The 19,210-nt window shown below is 44.3% G+C and overlaps 1 protein-coding gene across 1 annotated transcript in view; it reads right to left on the bottom strand.

The window, feature by feature from the left end:
• Positions 1-17,302, bottom strand: part of SND1 (staphylococcal nuclease and tudor domain containing 1) — a gene marked incomplete at its 3' end in the record, with an annotated part of 461,155 nt that extends 443,853 nt beyond the window's left edge. The window contains exon 1 of the mRNA XM_080701065.1: positions 16,997-17,302. Within this exon, the coding sequence (XP_080557191.1) occupies positions 16,997-17,074 (78 nt within the window). The 5' untranslated portion in view covers positions 17,075-17,302. The remainder of the gene's footprint in view (positions 1-16,996) is intronic.
• Positions 17,303-19,210: the final 1,908 nt, after the last annotated feature.

The raw sequence follows: 19,210 nt of genomic DNA, 5'->3' as shown, positions 1-19,210 counted from the left end.
TTGACTTGGGGACTATATGAAACCCCTAAATTACTAATAACAGCTAATGGTCACCAAATACCAAAAGTGCCAGAAGCAGCCCCAGGTGTGTACCTACAGTACATCAAATTGGCAGCCGCACCAGGAGGAAAAGTACTGTTATCCCCATTTTACAGTTACAGCTGAAACTTTGAGGAAAATTACTTGTCCAAGGTTACAAAACTAATCATTAGCGAAGCTAATTGTTTAAACCACGGGTAGAACATCAGTTCAGTTCTGCCCTAATACACAAAATTTGTCGACTTTTCCATTGGTAGGCTGGTTTAAAATGAATGTAAAAGCCAGGTGTGGGGATGCGTGCCTACAATCCCATAACTTGAGAGACTGAGACAGGAGGATTGATTACAGGTTCAAGGCTACCCTCAGGCAAGTTAGCGAGAAACCTCTGTAATTTAGTGACACCTTGTTTTAAAATAAAAAATAAAAAGGGAGCCAGGAGTGATGACACACACCTGTAAGGAGAATGGCATGTTCATGGTCAGCCTCAGCAATTGAGTGAGACCTTGTTTCAAAGTGAATAGGACTGGAGATTTAGTCTGAAGGTAAAATGCCCCTAGCCTCAACCTCTAGCACCAAAAACGAAAAACAAACAAAAAAAAGGTAAAGGCTATTTTAGGTAGTATCTGAACTCTATATATACCAGCATTGAGTAATATTTGCACATACCTAAAAACTATTTCAACTCTCTTTCAATCTTTCCTATTGAGAAGCGGTTTCAGTTTGATACTAGGCAGCCTTTAAAAATAGGTCTCTACCAACTGCTAAACTTCCTTGCTAGAGAACGCAGTCTTCAGCTCAGAGGCCTCTGCAAAACATCTAGCTAGAATTTAGTAACTTAGGCCAGGCATGGTGGTGCACGCTTGTAATCCCAGTACTTGGGAGGCTGAGACGAGAGGATCACAGGTTTGAAGCCAGCCTCAGCTACTTGGTGAGGCCCTCTGCAACTTAGTGAAGCCCTGTTTCAAAATAAAGAATAAGATAGGGCTGGGGGTATAGCTCAGAGGTACAGCGCCCTGGGTCCCATCCCCAGTACCACAAATAGGAAAAACAAATTCGTATTTTAGTTCTTTTCACTGAGGCTCTTTTTAATACATCCTAGTTATGGCAAGTAACACTGGTGAGAAAGACTCTTTTGGCCAAAACTTTCATCTCTGTCCTCTCCTTAACTAGTCCTGACTTTCAGCTTCTCTCTCTGTCCTTGCAGAATCTAACTTGGGTAAGAATTCTCCTAAGTTTAGCAAATATCCCCCAACTATGGGATCTTATCACCCTGGCCTGCCTTCAGCACCAAGCAAGTCGGCTTCGTCAGAAACCCCCATCCTCAACGTTTCCTCTTAGTAATTTTCGGCCAGACCCTACCCTTCCTGCTCCGTGGTTATAAATGCCCGCCCACTTGTCCTTGTTCAGAGTCAGAGGTGAATCCCTTCCATCTCTCAATCTCTCCCCACTGCAAAATGGCCTTCCTTGAATAAGTCTGCCTTACCTCTAATAAAAAGTGTCACAGTCAACTTTTCCCTTAACTTGGGCTTCCTATTTTCACAAATTGACTGTCAAATAAACTTCCAAACTTCAAGTAAAAGTCATCTGTTATGCCAGATCTGTAGCAGGTGGCTACACCTTCTGGAGTCTAGAAAACCAACGACGATCTGGGATGAGCAACCCCCAATTCTGAAAGGCTGCAGAGCAATCCCCTGCCAAGGTCGAGTGTGCCTGGGACGATGACATCATGTTCTCTATCACCCACTTGCCACCCTGAAAAAGAAAACGAACTGTTTTTCTTCTATACTCACACCAACATTTCTGATATCAATGTGTAAGAATTTCCACACCACACAATGCTCCACTTCTCTGCAGGCACCACCTGGCTGGCCCACAACTGAATTCTAACGCTGTCTACCTGGACTCAGAATCAGCTCCAGAAAGTGAAGGGCACCATGGCACAGTCCACCTCCACTTCTGCCCAGCTGTTTCCAGGCCTCTTCTGACTCACCTACGAAACCTAGAGTTCTCATGATCCTCTTCCCAGGTTCGCTCTTCTGTTTTTGGAGTTTTTTTCTTTTTCTCTCTCTTTTTTTTTTTACAGTACTGGGGATGGCTCAGGGGCATTCTACCTCTAAGCTACACCTCCAACCCTATTTTTTATTCTTTCTTTATTATTATTATTATTATTTTGGCCGGGTCTGGGAATGGAACCCAGGGGCATTCGACCTCCGAGCCACCCCCTGCCCTATTTTTTTTTTAATTTATTTTTTATTGGTGCAATGTATTCATACATCATAGTGGTATAAAGAAAATACTTTTGTGGACATACATGCACATCTCGCCCAGTTAGCCCCTACCCGATCCCCACCCCATTCCCTCCCCATCCCTCCTTCCCACGCTTGGCTTACTGGTTGACATCTAGTATTATAGCAATTTATACAATATTAACATTGATAATCTCACATAACAGTTTCATTTGTCTGGTACCAAACTTTTGATGACTTAAAGATAACATTTCAATATTTCTTTTTGCTTTCTTTCTTACCAGAGAATATTTTTTTCTTTTTTTTTTTTTAGGTGAAACTATCATACATCTATTTATTTATTTTTCAGAAAAAAATCTATCCTGATATGGAATATAGACTCTAGATACCCAAAACAGTCTCAAAGAAGAACAAAGCTAGAAGATGTATATTTTCTGATTTCAAACCATATAAAGCTACAATAATTGAAACAGTGTAGTACTGTTATAAAGGCAGATATATAAACCATTGGAGCTAATTAAAAGCCTAGAGATAAATTCTTCCATACATTGTCAAGTTATTTTTGACAAGGTTTCCATGAACTTTTGGTGGAGGAAATACTAGTCTTTTAACTAAATATTGTTGAAAAATAATAATAAATGAAAAAGAATAAAATTGGACCCTTACCTAACACATATACAAATATTAACTCAAAATAGATAAAAGACCTAAATATAAATCTTAATACTATAAGCTTTTAGAAGAAAATCTGGGTCATAAAACCTCACAACATTGAAATTGGAAGTGATTTCTTGGATATGATTTCAATGGCACCCTATTTTTTATTCTTTATTTTGATACCGGATCTCAGAGTTGCAAAGGGCCTCATTAAGTAGCTGAGGCTGTCCGCAAACCGCGATCCTCCGGTCTCAGCCTCCCGAATGCTGGGATTACAAACGTGTGCCACCACACTCGGCCTTATTCTTTATTTTGAAACAGGGTATCACTGAGTTGCAAAGGGCCTCACTAAGTGGTGGTAGCTGAGGCCCTTCATGAACCACGACCCCATCTCAGCCTCTTGAATGCTGGGATTACAAGCATTTGCCACCACGCCCGGCTTCTGGCTTGCTCTTCTGTTTTATAAATAGATGAGCATATCTGAAAACTCTGAAAAACAATTTACCTACTAGATTTTTTTTTATTATACTGGAGATTGAATCCAGGGGCATTCTGCCTCTAAACTATATCTCTGGCCCTTTTTATTTTGAAATTGGCCTTGCTAAATTGCTGATGGTCTCACTAAATTGCTGAGGCTGACCTCAAATCTGCAATCCTCCTATCTCAGCTTCCACAAGTACTGGGACTAATCAGGTGTGCACAACCATACCTGGCTCCCTTTTTACACTTTAGAAATTACAAGGGTTTTGGCTGGGCGTGGTGGCACACGTTTGTAATCCCCGCGCTTCGGAGGTGGAGACAGGAGGATCGCGCAGGTTCGAAGCCAGCTGCACTGGCTTAAGAGACCCTATTTCCAAATAAAAAGTATAAAAGAAGGAGGAGGAGGAGGAGGAGGAGGAGGAGGAGGAGGAGGAGGAGGAAGAGGAAGAGGAGGAAGAGGAGGGAGGAGGAGAAGAAATTACAAGGGTTTTTAGGAGCTCAGTGTTAGAAAGACCAAATACATATTGCTTATAATACCATATCACACACCTCCATCATTTTATCCAAGAATTTTATTTTATTTTATTTTATTTTATTTGGTACTGAGGGTGGAACCCAGGGGCTTTTCTACCTCTGGGCCATACTCCCAGACCTATTTTTTTATACTTTATTTGGAAACAGGGTCTCACTAAGTTGCTGAGAGCCTCACTAAGTAACTGAGGCTGGTTTCAAACCTGTGCGATCCTCCTGTCTCAGCCTCCCAAACACTGGGATTACAAGCATGCGCCACCACGGTCGGATTATCCAAGAATTAAACGTGTGCCACCACACCCGGATTATCCAATATATATATTTTTTTTTTGTACTGGGGTTTTTGGAAGCCTTCTACCTCCGGGCTACACTCCCAGACCTATTTTTTATATTTTTATTTGGAAACAGGGTCTCTTAAGCCAGCGAGGCTGGCTTCAAAACTGCGTGATCCTCCTGTCTCCGCCTCCCAAGCGCGGGGATTACAAGCGTGCGCCACCATGCCCGGATCCAAGAATTTTTTAAAAAGTGAAAAGCTGGGCGTGGTAGCACATGCTTATAATCCCAGCATTCAGGAGGCTGAGACATGAGGATGGTGGTTCGTGGACAGCCTCAGCTACTTAGTGAGACCCTGTTTCAAAATAAAGAATAGAAAATCGGGCTCAGGGTGTAGCTTGGAGGTAGAATGCTCCCGGAGTGTCATTCCCAGGGCCAAAATAAAAGGACTGTGAAGCACAGCACAGAGGCTGAGGCAGGAGGATCACAAGTTGGAGGGCAGAGTGCTTGTGGAAGAGTGCTTGCCAGGCCCTGCATTCAAACCCCAGTCAAATTAAAAAGGCCCCAAAAGACTTTAAAACACCTGGGGGACGCCAGGTACAGTCACAAATGCCTGTCAATCCTAGTTACTTGAGGCCAGCCTCAGCAACTTAGCAAAACCCTATTTCAAAATAAAAAGCAAAATAGGGCTGGGGGTGTAGCTGTGAGGCAGACTGGGTTCAACTTTCACTACCAAAACAACACCTGGGGGTCTTCAAGCACCCGAAAAGCAGTTATTAGTCACTGAGTCCCACGTGCTGGCCCTGCGCTCCCTAGAAGAGACATTGCGGCTTTTAACAATTGGAGAAATAAGCCGGGCACTCACCTGTAACTCCAGTACTTAGGAGGCTGAGATCAGAGGATCACAGATTCAAGACCAGACTCAGCAACCTAGCAAAAACCAGTTTTGAAACAAAAAATAATTTTGAAAAAAGGGCTGAAGGTATCACTCTGAGGCAGAATGCCTCTGGGCTCAATTCCCAGTAACAAAAAAAAAAAAAAGACTACGACGCATGAAATAATGGGTAATGGGATGTTAAGCTGTATTTTGTCCTAAATTTTATATAGGATGATAGCCAACCACCACCAATAATGTTAAATGATTATAAAAAAGGTGTCAGTAGCTACGCTTTGGGGATTCCACCTTGTAAAAGTATTAATACAAAGCCGGGCATGGCAGCACACGCTGCAATCCTAATACTTGGGAGAATGAGACAGGATAATAGGTTTGCCGCCAGACTCAGAAACTTGGTGAGGCCCTCCACAATTATTTATTGAGATTTTTGTTTCAAAACAAAAATAAGTAAAAATAAGGCTGGGGCTGTAGCTCAGAGGTAGAATTCCCCTGAGTTACAACCCCAGTACCACACACACAAAGAAAATGCTAACACAAAAACACAAAGATGTATATAAAAAAAAAAAAGTTCAGCTTAAGAAAATGTATTTCCTGTTAAACAAGCTAGTAGAATAAAAACTAAAGACAAAGACCACCAAGCAAGTAGAAAGCCAGGCCGGTGGCACATACTTGGGAAGCTAAGACAGGAGGATGGACACTAAAGGGCAGCCCCAGCAATACAGTGAGACTCTCAACAACCCAGCAAGACCCTGTTTCAAAACAAAAAGATATATGGCTGGGGGTGTCATTCAGAGACAGAAGGTCTGCAGGATTCAATCCCCAATACCACACACACATACCAAAAGAGACCACCAAGTGGAATGTTAGGTTTTATTACTGATGTTGTTAAGAATTACACTTATAAATAAGAAACAGGATAGATCTAAATATTCAGTTAAAGCAAAAAGCCCAAGAATCATACTCTCCAGGATTCCAAGAACATGAAGTAAGCTTACAGGCTTCATGCTTATAAATGACACTAAAGACTTCCATAGCAATAACATGCCGGGTTATTGGTGCCAAATTATAGGAAGATCTTGGGAATCTACGCAAATACAAGGAGAGTGGCAGACGAATGTTAAAACACGCATATGTCCTAAGTCAGGCATAAAAAAACAACTTCTCAGCCGTCAGTTATGACCCACAAACAGGACCTCACAGTCAGCGCAAATGGAACCCCGAGGCCTCCAGGCGAGTATCAAGCCTCAGTTTAAAAGGAGCAAACTATCCTGACAACTGCCAAAAAGAGAAAGAGAACCATGGTACCCTCCCCTCACAAAATGCCAGGGCACTGGCCACACACACACACACACACTGCATTTATCATTCGAATTTTGCCCCTTCAACTACGTACTGTGCAGGAGTTAAATGAGATGTGTAGGTCCCAAACGCCAGCCCCAGACCAATACCACATCACTGACTCCTTCAGAAATGTCTAGGAGTGGCTACTCTAAACTATGGCCTCAGGCTGCACCCAGAGATTTTTATTCTGTGCCTCTCATAGGCCTTCAGGTGGTCCCAATGCAATGACCTGTTTGAAAATCACTGGGATTCTTCCCCCGATGCTAAATCTACTCTCAGAAAGAATTTAAGGCTTATCATAAAACATACACTCAAAAGCCAGGCGTACACCTGCAAAAGCCAGGCATACACCTGTAATCCCAGTACTCGGGAGGCTGAGATAGGAGGATCATGGGTTCAATGACCAGCCTCAGCAACCTACCAAGACCCTGCCTCAAAAAATAAAAATGACCTGGGGGACCCAGGTACATGCCTATAATCCCAGTATTTGGGAGGGAAGCTAAGAAAGAAGGATCACAAGTTCACAGCCAACCTCTGCAACTTAGGCCCTCTAAAACTTTTGTGAGACCCTGTTTTGGGTTTGTGTTTTGTTTTTTGCAGCACCAGGAACTGAACCCAGGGTCATTCTACCTTGGAGCTACACCCCCAGCCTATTTTTATTTTTTATTTTGTTTTTGTTTTTGCCGTACTGGGGATTGAACCCAGGGGCATTCTACCTCAGAGCTACAGCCCAGGCCTATTTTTTATTCTTCATTTTGAAACAGGGTCTCACTATGTTGTGGGGGGTGGGGGCTCACTAAGTAATTGAGGCTGGCAGGGAACCTGAGAACACAGGAACCTGTGTGTACCACCACAACTCTTTATTTTGAAACAGTGTCTTACTAAATTGCAGAGGGCCTCACTAAGCAGCTGAGGCTGACCATGAACCTGTGATCCTCCTATCTCAGTCTCCCCCCAAGTACTGAGATTACAAGCATGTAGCACCATGCCTGGCTTGTGAGACCCTGTTTTAAAAAATAAAATAAAATAGGGTTGGGGATATAGCTCAGAGGTGGAATGCCTGTGGGTTCAATCCCCAGTAACACACACACACACACACACACACACACACACACACACACACACACATGAATAAAGTCAACTACAATTCCAGTACTTGGGAGACAGAAACAGAAAGATTATGGGTTCGAAGCCAGTCTCAATAACTTAGCAAGGCCCTCAACACCTTATTGCGATCCCATTTCCAAAAAAAAAATAAAAAGGGCTGGGGGTATAGCTCAGAAGTAGAATGCCCAAATTCAATACCCAGTGCCCCTCCCCCCATGCACACACAAAAAAAGAGTTGGGGAAGAATACTCTCCCCATCAGCTAGACACCTCCTAAGTTCCCCTCTCAACTGGCCTGCTCAAATCAAGGCCTGCTGCTCCAGGAAAATATCAGGTGTTCTGAAACAGAGGTGAGACTGGGTAAATAAAATCCCTGGCACCTCATTCCTCTGGGCCTCCTGCAATCACTCAAAAGTCGTTTATCCTGATTACTGAAAAGACCCCAGAACCTCTGGCACTTCTATCCACCCTCTGCCCACTCCACCAGTCACTTAGTCTAATTCATGTTCTAACTCTCTGATCTTCAACACTAGAAAAAGAAAGATATTTCAAGCCTGGCGTGGTGGCACATGCTTGTAATCCCAGTACTTGGGAGGCGGATACAGGAGGATCACGGGTTCTCAGCCGGTCTCAGCTACTTAGTGAGACTCTGTTTCAACTAATCCACTCTCTCAAAAAAAAAAAGGTAATGAGACTTTAATGGCAGAGGCCTGTAATCCCAGTACTGGAGAAGTTGAGACAGGAGGATGATCACAGGTTAAGAGGCTAAGCCTCAGCAACTTGGCAAGACCTTCAGCAACTGACGGGGACCCTGTTTCAAAATAAAAAGGGATAAGGTGTGGCTCAGAGGTAGAATGCCCCTGGGTTCAATTCCCAATACCAATAAAAAGAATGAGAACAGAAAGCATGCTTCCTGAAAGATAAGCAGCAATTTCGAGTTGAGCCTGCCTTTTGAGATTTCTCAGCTGTTTTAGCATGCCTAAATGAAATGTAATACAGGGTTTCTCACAACACCACAATCTATAGAGCAGAAGACAATGAGTTGGGCCAACTCATTTTAGAGAAAAGCCGAGTTTGAAGTGGAATACCTAATACCAGCTACATGAAGAATAGCAGTACCCAGGTTGGAACTTGTGTCCCAACTGCTAAGCTAATAGTCTTTCCTCTGCTGCAATGATTCCCAGGGGCAGTCAATGAATTAAATTTATTAACTTCAGCCGGGCGTGGCGGCGCACGCTTGTAATCCCCGCGCTTGGGAGGCTGAGACAGGAGGATCGCACGGGTTTGAAGCCAGCCTCGGCTACTAAGTGAGGCTCTCAGCAACTTAGTGAGACCCTGTTTCCAAATAAAAATATAAAAGGTCTGGGAGTATAGCCTGGAGGTAGAAAGCCCCTGGGTTCCACCCCCAGTACCACCAAAAAAAATAAAAAATAAAAATAAAAATTTATTAACTTCAGAGCCAGAAGTGTTGGTGCCCACTTGTAACCCCAGGACTTGTGAAGCTGAGACAGGAAAACTGAAGGTTCGTGGCCAGCCTCAGCTACTTAGTGAGGTGCTCTGCGATATAGTGAGACCCTGTTTCAAAATAAAGAATAAAAACAGGGCTTGGGATATAGCTTGGAGGTAGAATGCCCTTGGATTCAATTCCCAGTACCACAAAAATAATTTATTAACTGCAGTGTGGTACTGCACACCTATAATCCCAGTACTTGGGAGACTGAGACAGGAGGATCATAGGTTTGAGGCCAGCCTCAACAATGTAGTGAGACCCTGTTTCAAAATAAAGAATAAAATAGGGCTGGAGGGTGTAGCTAAGAGGCAGAATGCCCCTGGGTTCCATCACAGTACCACAAAAATAGATGATAGATTGGATAAGATAGATACATAAAGAGAGAGAGAGAGAGAGAGAGAGAGAGAGAGAGAATAGAGAGAGCTGGGGATGTAGTTCAGAAGTAGAACAGTAGAACATACTGGGTTCAATCCCCAGTATCACCAAAAAAAAAAAAGAAAAGAAAAATGTTGATGCCTAGTGTCTCCAGTTAAATGGAGAAAAGGTGCTCATTTATATGATAAATCTCAACATACCTCAAAAATGGCATCTGGAAATGACATTTAATTTTTGACTAGCTTTACTTTTTCCATAAGTTGCTTAACTTCCTAACTTAAAAAAAAAGTTAACTGAAACTACTGTTCATTTTTCTTAAACGTTAAGGATAAGTGAGAGAAAATATAACATTAATTGTCCTACTGAAGACTCGCTGAAAGTGAGATCCCACAACACTCCATCTGCATCAAGCATTCACAACCTGCGATTCCACATCATTTTCTGCTGTAAAAACAAAAAGCATATGTCAGTCTCCCAAGAGAGGAAGTAGCAACAAAAACTGGGTGTGTATCCCTCTCCAGCAAGAAAAGCTCCAGCAAAAGCCCAGTGAAGAGCTGAATCCCTTTATTTCATACTTTCTCCCTGTCAAGGCACAGAATTTCCCACCATGCTTATCTCTGCTCTTCTTGGAGAAATGAAATAAATCCTAGGACCAGACCCCAAAGCTCTGCTGTGCCTCTGCTAGAACCTGCACAGGTAGCCCATGGAGAAGTGAGTGCACAACAGGTCACAGAACCTTCCTGACTTCAAAAACCTGGCCAATTTTTCCTTTTGAACTTACAATGCAAAAAAAATTCTCGCTTATTTCCCAAATTTCATCCTCCAAGTACATTGCATGCACATAAACGTCACTAAATTATTTCTTTGCCCACTAAGCTAAAAAGTACTGCCAGAAGCCCAGAGCAGCATTAAATTCCACAGGTAATAACAAAATGCTGAGCCAGGCCCGGTGGCACATGCTTGTAATCCCCGCGCTTGGGAGGCTGAGATGGGAAGATCACAGGTTCAAAGCCAGCCTCGGCAACTTAGTGAGACCCTCTGCAACCCAGTGAGACCCTGTTTCTTATTTTTTTTTGGGGGGTGGTGGTACTAGGGGTGGAACCCAGAGGCTTTCTACCTTCAGGCTATACTCCCAGACCCATTTTATATTTTATTTGGAAACAGGGTCTCACTAAGTTGCTGAGAGCCTCACTAAGTAGCTGAGGCTGGCTTCGAACCTATGTGATCCTCCTGTCTCAGCCTCCCAAGCGCGGGGATTACAAGCGTGCGCCACCACGCCCGGCTTGACCCTGTTTCAAATAAAAAATAAAATAGGGTTGGGTGTGTAGCCCAGAGGTAGAATGTCCCTGAGTTCCATCCCAGCACCAAAAGAAAAAGAAAAAAGAAAAAAAAAGAAGCAGCAAACATGATTAAGAACAAGTTTTTTTTTTCTTATCCATCTTCCATTCTTTACATTATTTAGTGCACTGAATGTCACCTATGATCTCACCAGGAAACCAGAACAATGAGCACACCTTTACTGCCTTCCTTCTTTTTATCATCCTGAACCATGTCTGTCACAGAATAACTCAGGTTAAACCCGAAACATTTATGTGGGAACCTGAAGAAAGTAAAGTACTATTATAAAAACGGTGACAAATAATCACCAATGGAGACCCCTAGGGCTTCACACTTGTGTTTCAGCTCCCAAAAACACACTTCCTTTCCAGCTGGCTCTTTGATGCCCATCAGATCTCACTGCAAATGCCATCTTCTGAGAGAATTCATCCCCGAACACACTATCTACGGGAACTACTCCCCCTCTCTCCCAACCACTCTGTCCCAGTCCCCTGTCAGAAATTACTATCTTATATACATCACCCTGTGCATTGCTTTCTTGGTTCTTTGTCTGCCTCCTCCATGAGCTGTAAGAAAGGGAATTTGATCTACTTTACCTCTGAGTATTCAACATCCAAGGCAGAACATGACAGGCCACCGGGGATCATTACGCATTTTTTTTTTTCAATAAAAAAACTAAGCATAAGCCAGGCGTGGTGGCGCGCGCTTGTAATCTCAGCATTTGGGAGGCTGAGACTCGAGGATCGCAGCCTCAGCTACTTAGTAAGGCCCTCTGCCACTCAGTGAGAACCTGTTTCAAAATAAAGAATAAAAAATAGGACTGGTGGTATAGTTCGGACAGAACCCTGGGCTCCATCCATAGTACCACAAAAAAAGCAAACCTGATTGTTGTCATTCTATTTCACCGGTCACAGTTACTAAAGGGCGGCACTTTCAGCTCACTAGCCTCAGATGGATGATTCCTTTTCACAGAAAAATAACAGGAAGCCTTTAAGATAAAGTAACAGCTGAGTGTTCCTTTCATCTTTTTTTTTTTTTTTTGCAGTACTAGGGATTGAGCCCAAGAGCTTTCTATCTCCAAGCTACATTCCCAGCCTTATTTTTTATTTTGAAACAGGTTCTCACTAGATTGATGAGAGTCTCACTACTTGCTGAGGCTGTCCTCGAACCTGCGATCCTCCTGCGTCAGTCTCCCAAGTACTGGGATTACAAGTGTATGTCACCACGCCCAGCTACTTACAATCTTGACTGAAAGCTACCATCCTTACTTGCTAGGAAATGGGCCTATAGGGGAAAGCCTTTCATCCTAATGTGCTTCTTTGCAAATGACCACTCTCAAAAATTGTTATGCAGCTACCTTTTCTCTTGAGTGGTAAAATAAGTGTATTTTAAATAACTTAGGAAAGAGTGGTTTTTTTTTTTGGTTTTCTGCAGAAGCTAAGTGTATATAGAATGAAGCAGATTGACAAGCCTACTCTGTCCCCACTCAACACATATTTCAGAAACCCAAGAAACATTTAGTTATAATGAACTAAATTACAGGAAGCAGTTCCTACAGCCCGAACCCTGGAGACATTTGCACTAAGCTACTCAGCAGGAAGCCAACATTTTGCTTTACAGTAAGTTGGCAGCCCAAGCCCCATGAAAGGAGAAAATCATGGCTACCCCTCCTCCTTTAGGTGTCCCTTGTAGTCACCCAGTGAGAACCATGGTTCTTAGCACAAAACCGCCAAGACTGACAGATTCCTCTCCGCTCTGAGGCAATAAAATGAGGGTGTGTGTGTAATGTAACAGGAACTGAGATTTGGCCTTGCCGTCCCTTTGGCCTTCCACACTACAGCAGGATAAGATTCGCTACGTCTATGGCTGCTTCTGATAAACACAGAAGACTCAAGAACTGTGGCCAATTCTTTCTGCTGTTCTGAAAGTGCACCCCAGCTTGAAGAGATATGCAAACTTGCCGATCAGAAAGCAAAGAGAGAAGCCGGGCATGGCGGTGCACGCTTGTAATCCCGGAATTTGGGAGTCTGAGACAGAAGGATCGCGATTTGCAGACAGCATCAACTACTTAGGCAACTTTGCAACTCAGTGAGACCCTGTTTCAAAATAAAGAATAAAAAATAGGTCTGGGGGTGAAGTTCAGAGGTAGAATGCCCCTGGGTTCCATCCCCAGTACCACAGGGGGGAAAAAAAAGGCAGAGTGAAAAGACATAGAAAAGGGTGCTCTCCCCAAAACAGGAAAGCAAACCAGATCAGGAAGAGCAGACCAAAAACCATCACAAAGGAGCTGCTAAATGGGTGCCCCCAAGACTTAGCCCAACCTCATTTTTGTAATATCTGCTGAAGATAGGCAATCGCAGTGAAGAGTGTCTAGCAAATTATTCAAAGAAACCTAGAGCTGGAATCTTTCCAGGCATTGTGAAAATAAGATCTGATTTGACAAAGACATTTACTTTCCAAGTTATATTTTGGCCACCCACACACTTGCTGGTCTCATCTCAACTCAAAAAATAAAAATCCATCTTTAGCTTTCCCATTATCCTCACTGGCTTTTTCAGGAACAAGACAGTTCCAAAACGCTTGTGTCAACTTACTACCCACTTCCGCCTTAAACACATTCCAGAACCAACTAACTTTGTCCCCTAACCTCCACTGTCTACAGCAGACAGCATCATTGTAATACAACTTGGTTCCCAAATTCTTTCTTCAACCTTAAAAAAGTAACATAGGGCCGGGCGTGGTGGCGCACGCTTGTGACCCCAGAACTTGGGAGGCTGAGACAGGAGAATCGCACAGGTTCGAAGCCAGCCTCAGCTACTTAGTGAGGCTCTCAGCAACTTAGACCCTGTTTCCAAATAAAAGTTTAAAATAGGAATGGGAGTATAGCCCAGAAGTAGAAGGCCCCAGGTTCCACCCCCAGTCCCACACACACAAAAAAAGGTAACATAGGTAACTGGGAGGCTGATACAGGAAGATCCCAGGTGAGAGGCCAGCCTGAACAACTTAGTGAAAGAAACCCGGCTTCAAAACAAAATTTTTTAAAAAGGCTGGGGATATAGTTCTGTAGTAGAGCACCCCTGGGTTCAATCCCCAGTGCCACAAACAAACAAAAAAAGTAACTCAAGACTCACTAAGACAACAAAGCAATCAAGCAGTCCTACTGCAAGGCTTCCTTTTTGCCAAGAACGAGGGAGGTCTATTCCTCTTCACTGCAGCAAAGCTCAACCTAGACCACTTCAGACCCTTAGCTCGGCCTGAGTCCACAGGAACCAGAAGGCCAAAGCACACATCTGGTTAATCAGCGTTCCAATTTCTGCCCTCTCCCAAAAAGCAGTGTCATCTGTTTTCCTATCCATCAAACTATTCCTTTCTCACTTTCTTCTGTCACAGAGCTCCATCTTCCTTTACAGAGTTCTTACGAAGCAGTTCCTAGTACCACTGAAAACAATTACTCTCCTGGAAAATACAACTTTGCTTAGCAGAAGAGCTTCACACTGAGCAATTTGCCAGTGGTCGATTTTTCATTCCAGACAAGACACAAATCTGCCTGTCGCTCCCTCTCCTAAACACAGCCTGTAACTTACCCACCTGTCCCCAGTGTGGTCAGTGTGCAGTAAAGTTCATGCACCGTATAGAAATTCAAATCGCTGAATTTTAAATGCCACCTCCCAGCCTCAAAGGTCTTCTGAACAACACTCCTAAGCATACAAAGACCATAAGCACCAAATGAAGTCACTTACCACAATAGCAGCTCCCACACAAGGCAAGGAATAACATCTAATCTTTTCTCAACTCAATTACAGTCAGCTCCACCTTCCTGTAATTTGTGGCCATGCATCACTGGTCCCACCCTCCATGTTATAAAATAATACCCTGGAGTCCTGGAGTCAGAGGCCTCTTAGCATCATGTTATAGAGCTTGGGCTCTGGCAGATTATGCTCAGGGTTCAAATTCAAGTCTCAGCTCTACCTCTTATTACCAGTAAAGTACCTAGCCTTGGGGTAAATGATTCTTTCTAAACCTCAGATTTGATACCTGTAAAATGTAGCCAATAACCTTATCTACTTGTTAGGTGTCTTAAATGAGATATGTGCAAAATACCCAGCACAAGACATGACAAGCGACTACTGATATTTAGCACTGATAGGGGTAACTTTTGAACAGGCACAGTCACCTCATAGAATCCAGATGCCTAGGAAGTCTCCAGCACTGATGGAAGCAAATATATTCTCCCTCATTCCACTCCCATCACACAAAAGAGGGGGCCTTTCAGAAAGATCTGGAAAAAAATCCACTCCAGGCTGACAATCCCAATACCAGAGAGTCAAGCGGTGCTTTGTTTCTATAATGAAGGGAAGAGCAATACAAACGAAAGCTAATGAAACAGGAGCCACTTTAGGATAATCCTTTCATGGGTCAGGTCAATATTTCAAAGAAAGAATATATGAACCTCGGAAATTCCCTTCTCATTCAGTCTCTGATAAGTTCTGACTCTATAATGCATAAAGAAAAAAGGTAATATTGAATATCCTAAGAATGTCAGTTGGCGGTGGAAATCATCTAAGATCTGAATACATGTGAATTCATGGGGGGGCGTGTCTTGAAATCAAATTTACATACACGAGCTGTAGAACATTTTAATCTTGTGAGAAACAAAAAAATATATAATTCTTAAAAAACTTTCTACAACACCAAAAACTGGAACTTAGGAGAAAGTACCACAAGGGATATTTGGCATTCCAGATGGGAAAGTCAGAATTTCAGACTGAGCCAGGCATGGTATCTGGTATTGCATGCTTATAATCCCTGCGTTTGGGAGGTGGAGACAGGAGGATCGTGCAGGTTCGAAGCCAGCCGCAAGACCCTGTTTCCAAATAAATAAATAAATACATATATACATATATATACATATATATACATATATATACATATATACATATATATACATATATATACATATATAGATAGATAGATAGTCTGGGAGTGTTACCCAGAGGTAGAAGGGTTTCCAGGAACCCCAGTACCACCACACACACACACAAAAAAAAAAAAAAAAAAAAAAAATTTGCAGACTGACATGAGTTTCACGGTCACTGCAAGTAACAAACAAAAAAAAGTCAGCTTCCAAGATACAAGAGGGTTAACAGAAGGATAAATGAAGGGACAGGTGATAAAGCAAATTTACATCACAAAATTATCATGGAACTAAGGGGTGAACTTTGCAAGGTTAAATTCAAAATTCAAGAAAGTGGAAAGTGTTTGGGCTTAGGCGTTCATGCCTGTAATCCCACTACTTAAGAAGCTGAGACAAGAGGATCGCAGGTTAGAGGCCAACCTCAGCAACTTAGCAAGCCCCTCAGCAACTTCTGTTTCAAAATAAAATGTAAAATAGGGCTGGAGGTGTAACTCAGAGATGAAATGTCCCTCGGTTCAATCCCCAGTACCAAAAAAAAGAGAAGAGATGTAGAAAGTGAAGGCATATAAAATCAGGTAGAATGTTTAGAGCCTTGGGCTGGGAATCAGAACACTTGGGCTTTCCTGGCTCCAATCCAAACTGCCATGTGCCCTTAGGCAAGTCACTTGTCCTCTTTAAACCAGTCTCCTGGGTGAGGAAATGACGGTGATCCGTAAGATTCCCGCTGGACTAAACATGTAAAAGGACAGAAAGATCAGAAACTCCCAAGTCTGCAGACTAGACACAAGAAATGAAAGGGGAAAGAGGGCCAGAGAGTGAGAAAACTCAGGAGTAAGTAACTGAACGTCCGTAGAAACAGAAAGCTTCATGAAGGCCCAGTACTCGTTACGGTTCCAGAGAATAGAGGATGTCAAAATCCCGATAAACTGCAAACTGCTCAGCATATGTCAAAATGGACAGAAAGAGGGGGAGGGAAGGACACAAATCAACGAACTACCTCCGTTAAGGGATCAGTAATCGACCTGTCCTGGTAAACCGCCAGGAGATCGGAAAGCCGCGAATACAAAAATGTGACCCCGGATGCCAGGGTGTCCCGGAGGCGAAGACCACGGGGAGTTCGTGTCGGTGTCAGTCTAGTGAGGGGACTCGGAAGATGGGTGGAAAGTGAGGAAGGGAGCAGGGGAAACGGGATTTGGGAGACCATGCAGGCTGGCGGGAGGGGAAGAGGAGTCAATGCCTGACTCCCGCTCGAAGGCAGCAGAGGGGTCCGGGTGCCAGCCCCGTTCTCACCATCTTGACGATGCCCCGCTGCACGGTGGGGACCGCGGGTCCCCCGGAGGAGCCGCCGCTCTGTGCGGAGGAGGCCATGTGTGGATCTGGAAAGGCAAGCGAGTGGGACGGCCCGCCGGGCTGGAGGTGTCAATGGGGGTGTTGGCGTTGGAGAGAGGTCGCCGAGACGAGGGGCGGACGAGCGATCGGCTGCGGACGATGGAGGGGACCGACGCGCTGGGCGATCGCTGGAGCAGCAGCGGGTCTGGGAGCAAAAGAGGAGACGCGATCACCGCCGCCGCCACACGTTCTACTCGCCGCGCAAGCGTGCCAGAGCGCCACCGCCCTCCAGCCAATCAGCGGCCAGAACCCGCGGGAGCTTACGCCAATAGGCATCCTTTTAGCGGAGCCCCGCCCCTTAGTCCCAAAACGTGTGGCAAGCTCCAGGAAGCGCTGAAAGAGCTGATTTGCGGTGACGAGGGAAGGATGAGGCGGGACTTCCGGGGCGAGCCAGTAGGTGGTGTCGGGAGGTGTAGTGGGAAGGAAAGGACACGTCAGCATCTGGCGGTGGGGCGCGAGGGGCCATGGGAGCCCCGAGGGCGGAGCCAGCCTCGCCCTCCGCCTGACCCCGCCCCCTGGAGGCCCCGCCCGTTGGGCCGCGGGGAAGCCCACGTGGACGCCAGTCGCTCGGATCTGGAGCCGGGAGCTGGGAGCCGGGGTGGCCAACTCCTGGAAGAATCTCAGTACCGGTTCCGCACACCGACTTCCGACATTCACTTCAGCTGACAGCAAGGAGAGAACTTAGAAGTTGGAGCCTTGGGGAAACTCCTGCGATGTTCTCCTTAACCCGCAACGTGGCCCGCGCCCCCCACCCGCAATCGCGTGTGCGTCTCCCTCTTATTTGCGTCCCTGGAGTCTAGCTCTTGTGAGGTTTCTGGATGGGAGTGAATGTCTCCTGGAGGGATGACGTGTCTGTCCCCGGGCGGGGAATGACCTCGCTTTTCGTCCTCTTTCCTGCAACTCCTACTGAGGTTGGGGAAGCCGCGGTTAGCGCGCTCCAGGGCCCGGACTCCCCTCAGGCTCAGTGTTTGGGGGAGAGGGACCGGAGAGCCAGGGCCTATTAATGTTTAGCGAGAACTAATATTTGTTGAGTGCCCACTATATGCAACCAAGGACCTTCCTTACCATGTATTATGCCATGGAGTGATGTAGGCTGGCTCTACACTCAAGATGCCACTTCCGTGGAGCTCTGTCAACCCGAGGTTGCTTATTCTCGCACACTTCACATATTCCAAGGTCAAGTTTTGGGTTCACATCTACCTGGATCTCTAGTGTTCTTTCTATACCATAAATTCACCACAGCCTTAAAAAAAAAATTCTTGTGGAGACACATTTTATATGATTACCTGATTATACTACTCTCCATCTAGTTGAGGGGGTGTCCATCCCACCCAGCTCCTATTTTGGCAAGTCTTCGAAATGACAAGCCCCTCCTGCATGTACTTCTGTACCCTGAATAACGGGAATATTTATGAGCATGACTTAGCAATACCTTGACCTCTCAGTTACTTGGCCTCCCTCATCTTTACTGAACGTGATTTTTGCACCAATTTAGCCACACTTTCCAGGACATGAACAATAGGTATAACTTCATGGATAAAACTGTAAACTCAAACACCTGGTTCTCTGGTCATAAATGGTATACCTTCTCCCTATTCACCCAGTTAAATTTTTTTTCCTTTAGTATGGGGATTGAATCCAGGGAAACTCTATCTTCAATCTCTGTCTTTTTTATGTATATAAAAATCTATTTATTTTTTTGGTGGTGATACTGGGGGTGGAACCCAGAGGGCTTCTATATTTTATTTTATTTTTGAGAACTATCACTAAGTTCTGAGGCTGGCCTGGAAACTGCATTGCTCCTGTCTCAGCCTCCCAAGTTCTTGGATACTTGGATTACTAGCATGCACCACTATCCCTGGCTCAGTTAATTCTCTTTCATCTTGTATTAATTACCAATTGCATAATAATCAACCTTAGCAATCAGTAATAATGGCTATAAAATATGTATTAATCAAACTCAGTGTTAAAAAGCTTTTACCGTGTGTGTGTGTGTGTGTGTGTGTGTGTGTGTGTGTGTTGCTGGGTATTGAAACCAGGGGCATTCTACCTGTGAGCTACACCCCTACCCCATTTTATTTTATTTTGTTCAAAACACTCACACTAGGTTGCTGA

The sequence above is a fragment of the Muscardinus avellanarius genome, assembly GCF_963383645.1.
Source record: "Muscardinus avellanarius genome assembly, chromosome: 9".
Taxonomy (NCBI): domain Eukaryota; kingdom Metazoa; phylum Chordata; class Mammalia; order Rodentia; family Gliridae; genus Muscardinus; species Muscardinus avellanarius.
The sequence above is the reverse complement of the archived record's forward strand: the minus strand, read 5'-3'. Positions and strand labels throughout refer to the sequence as shown.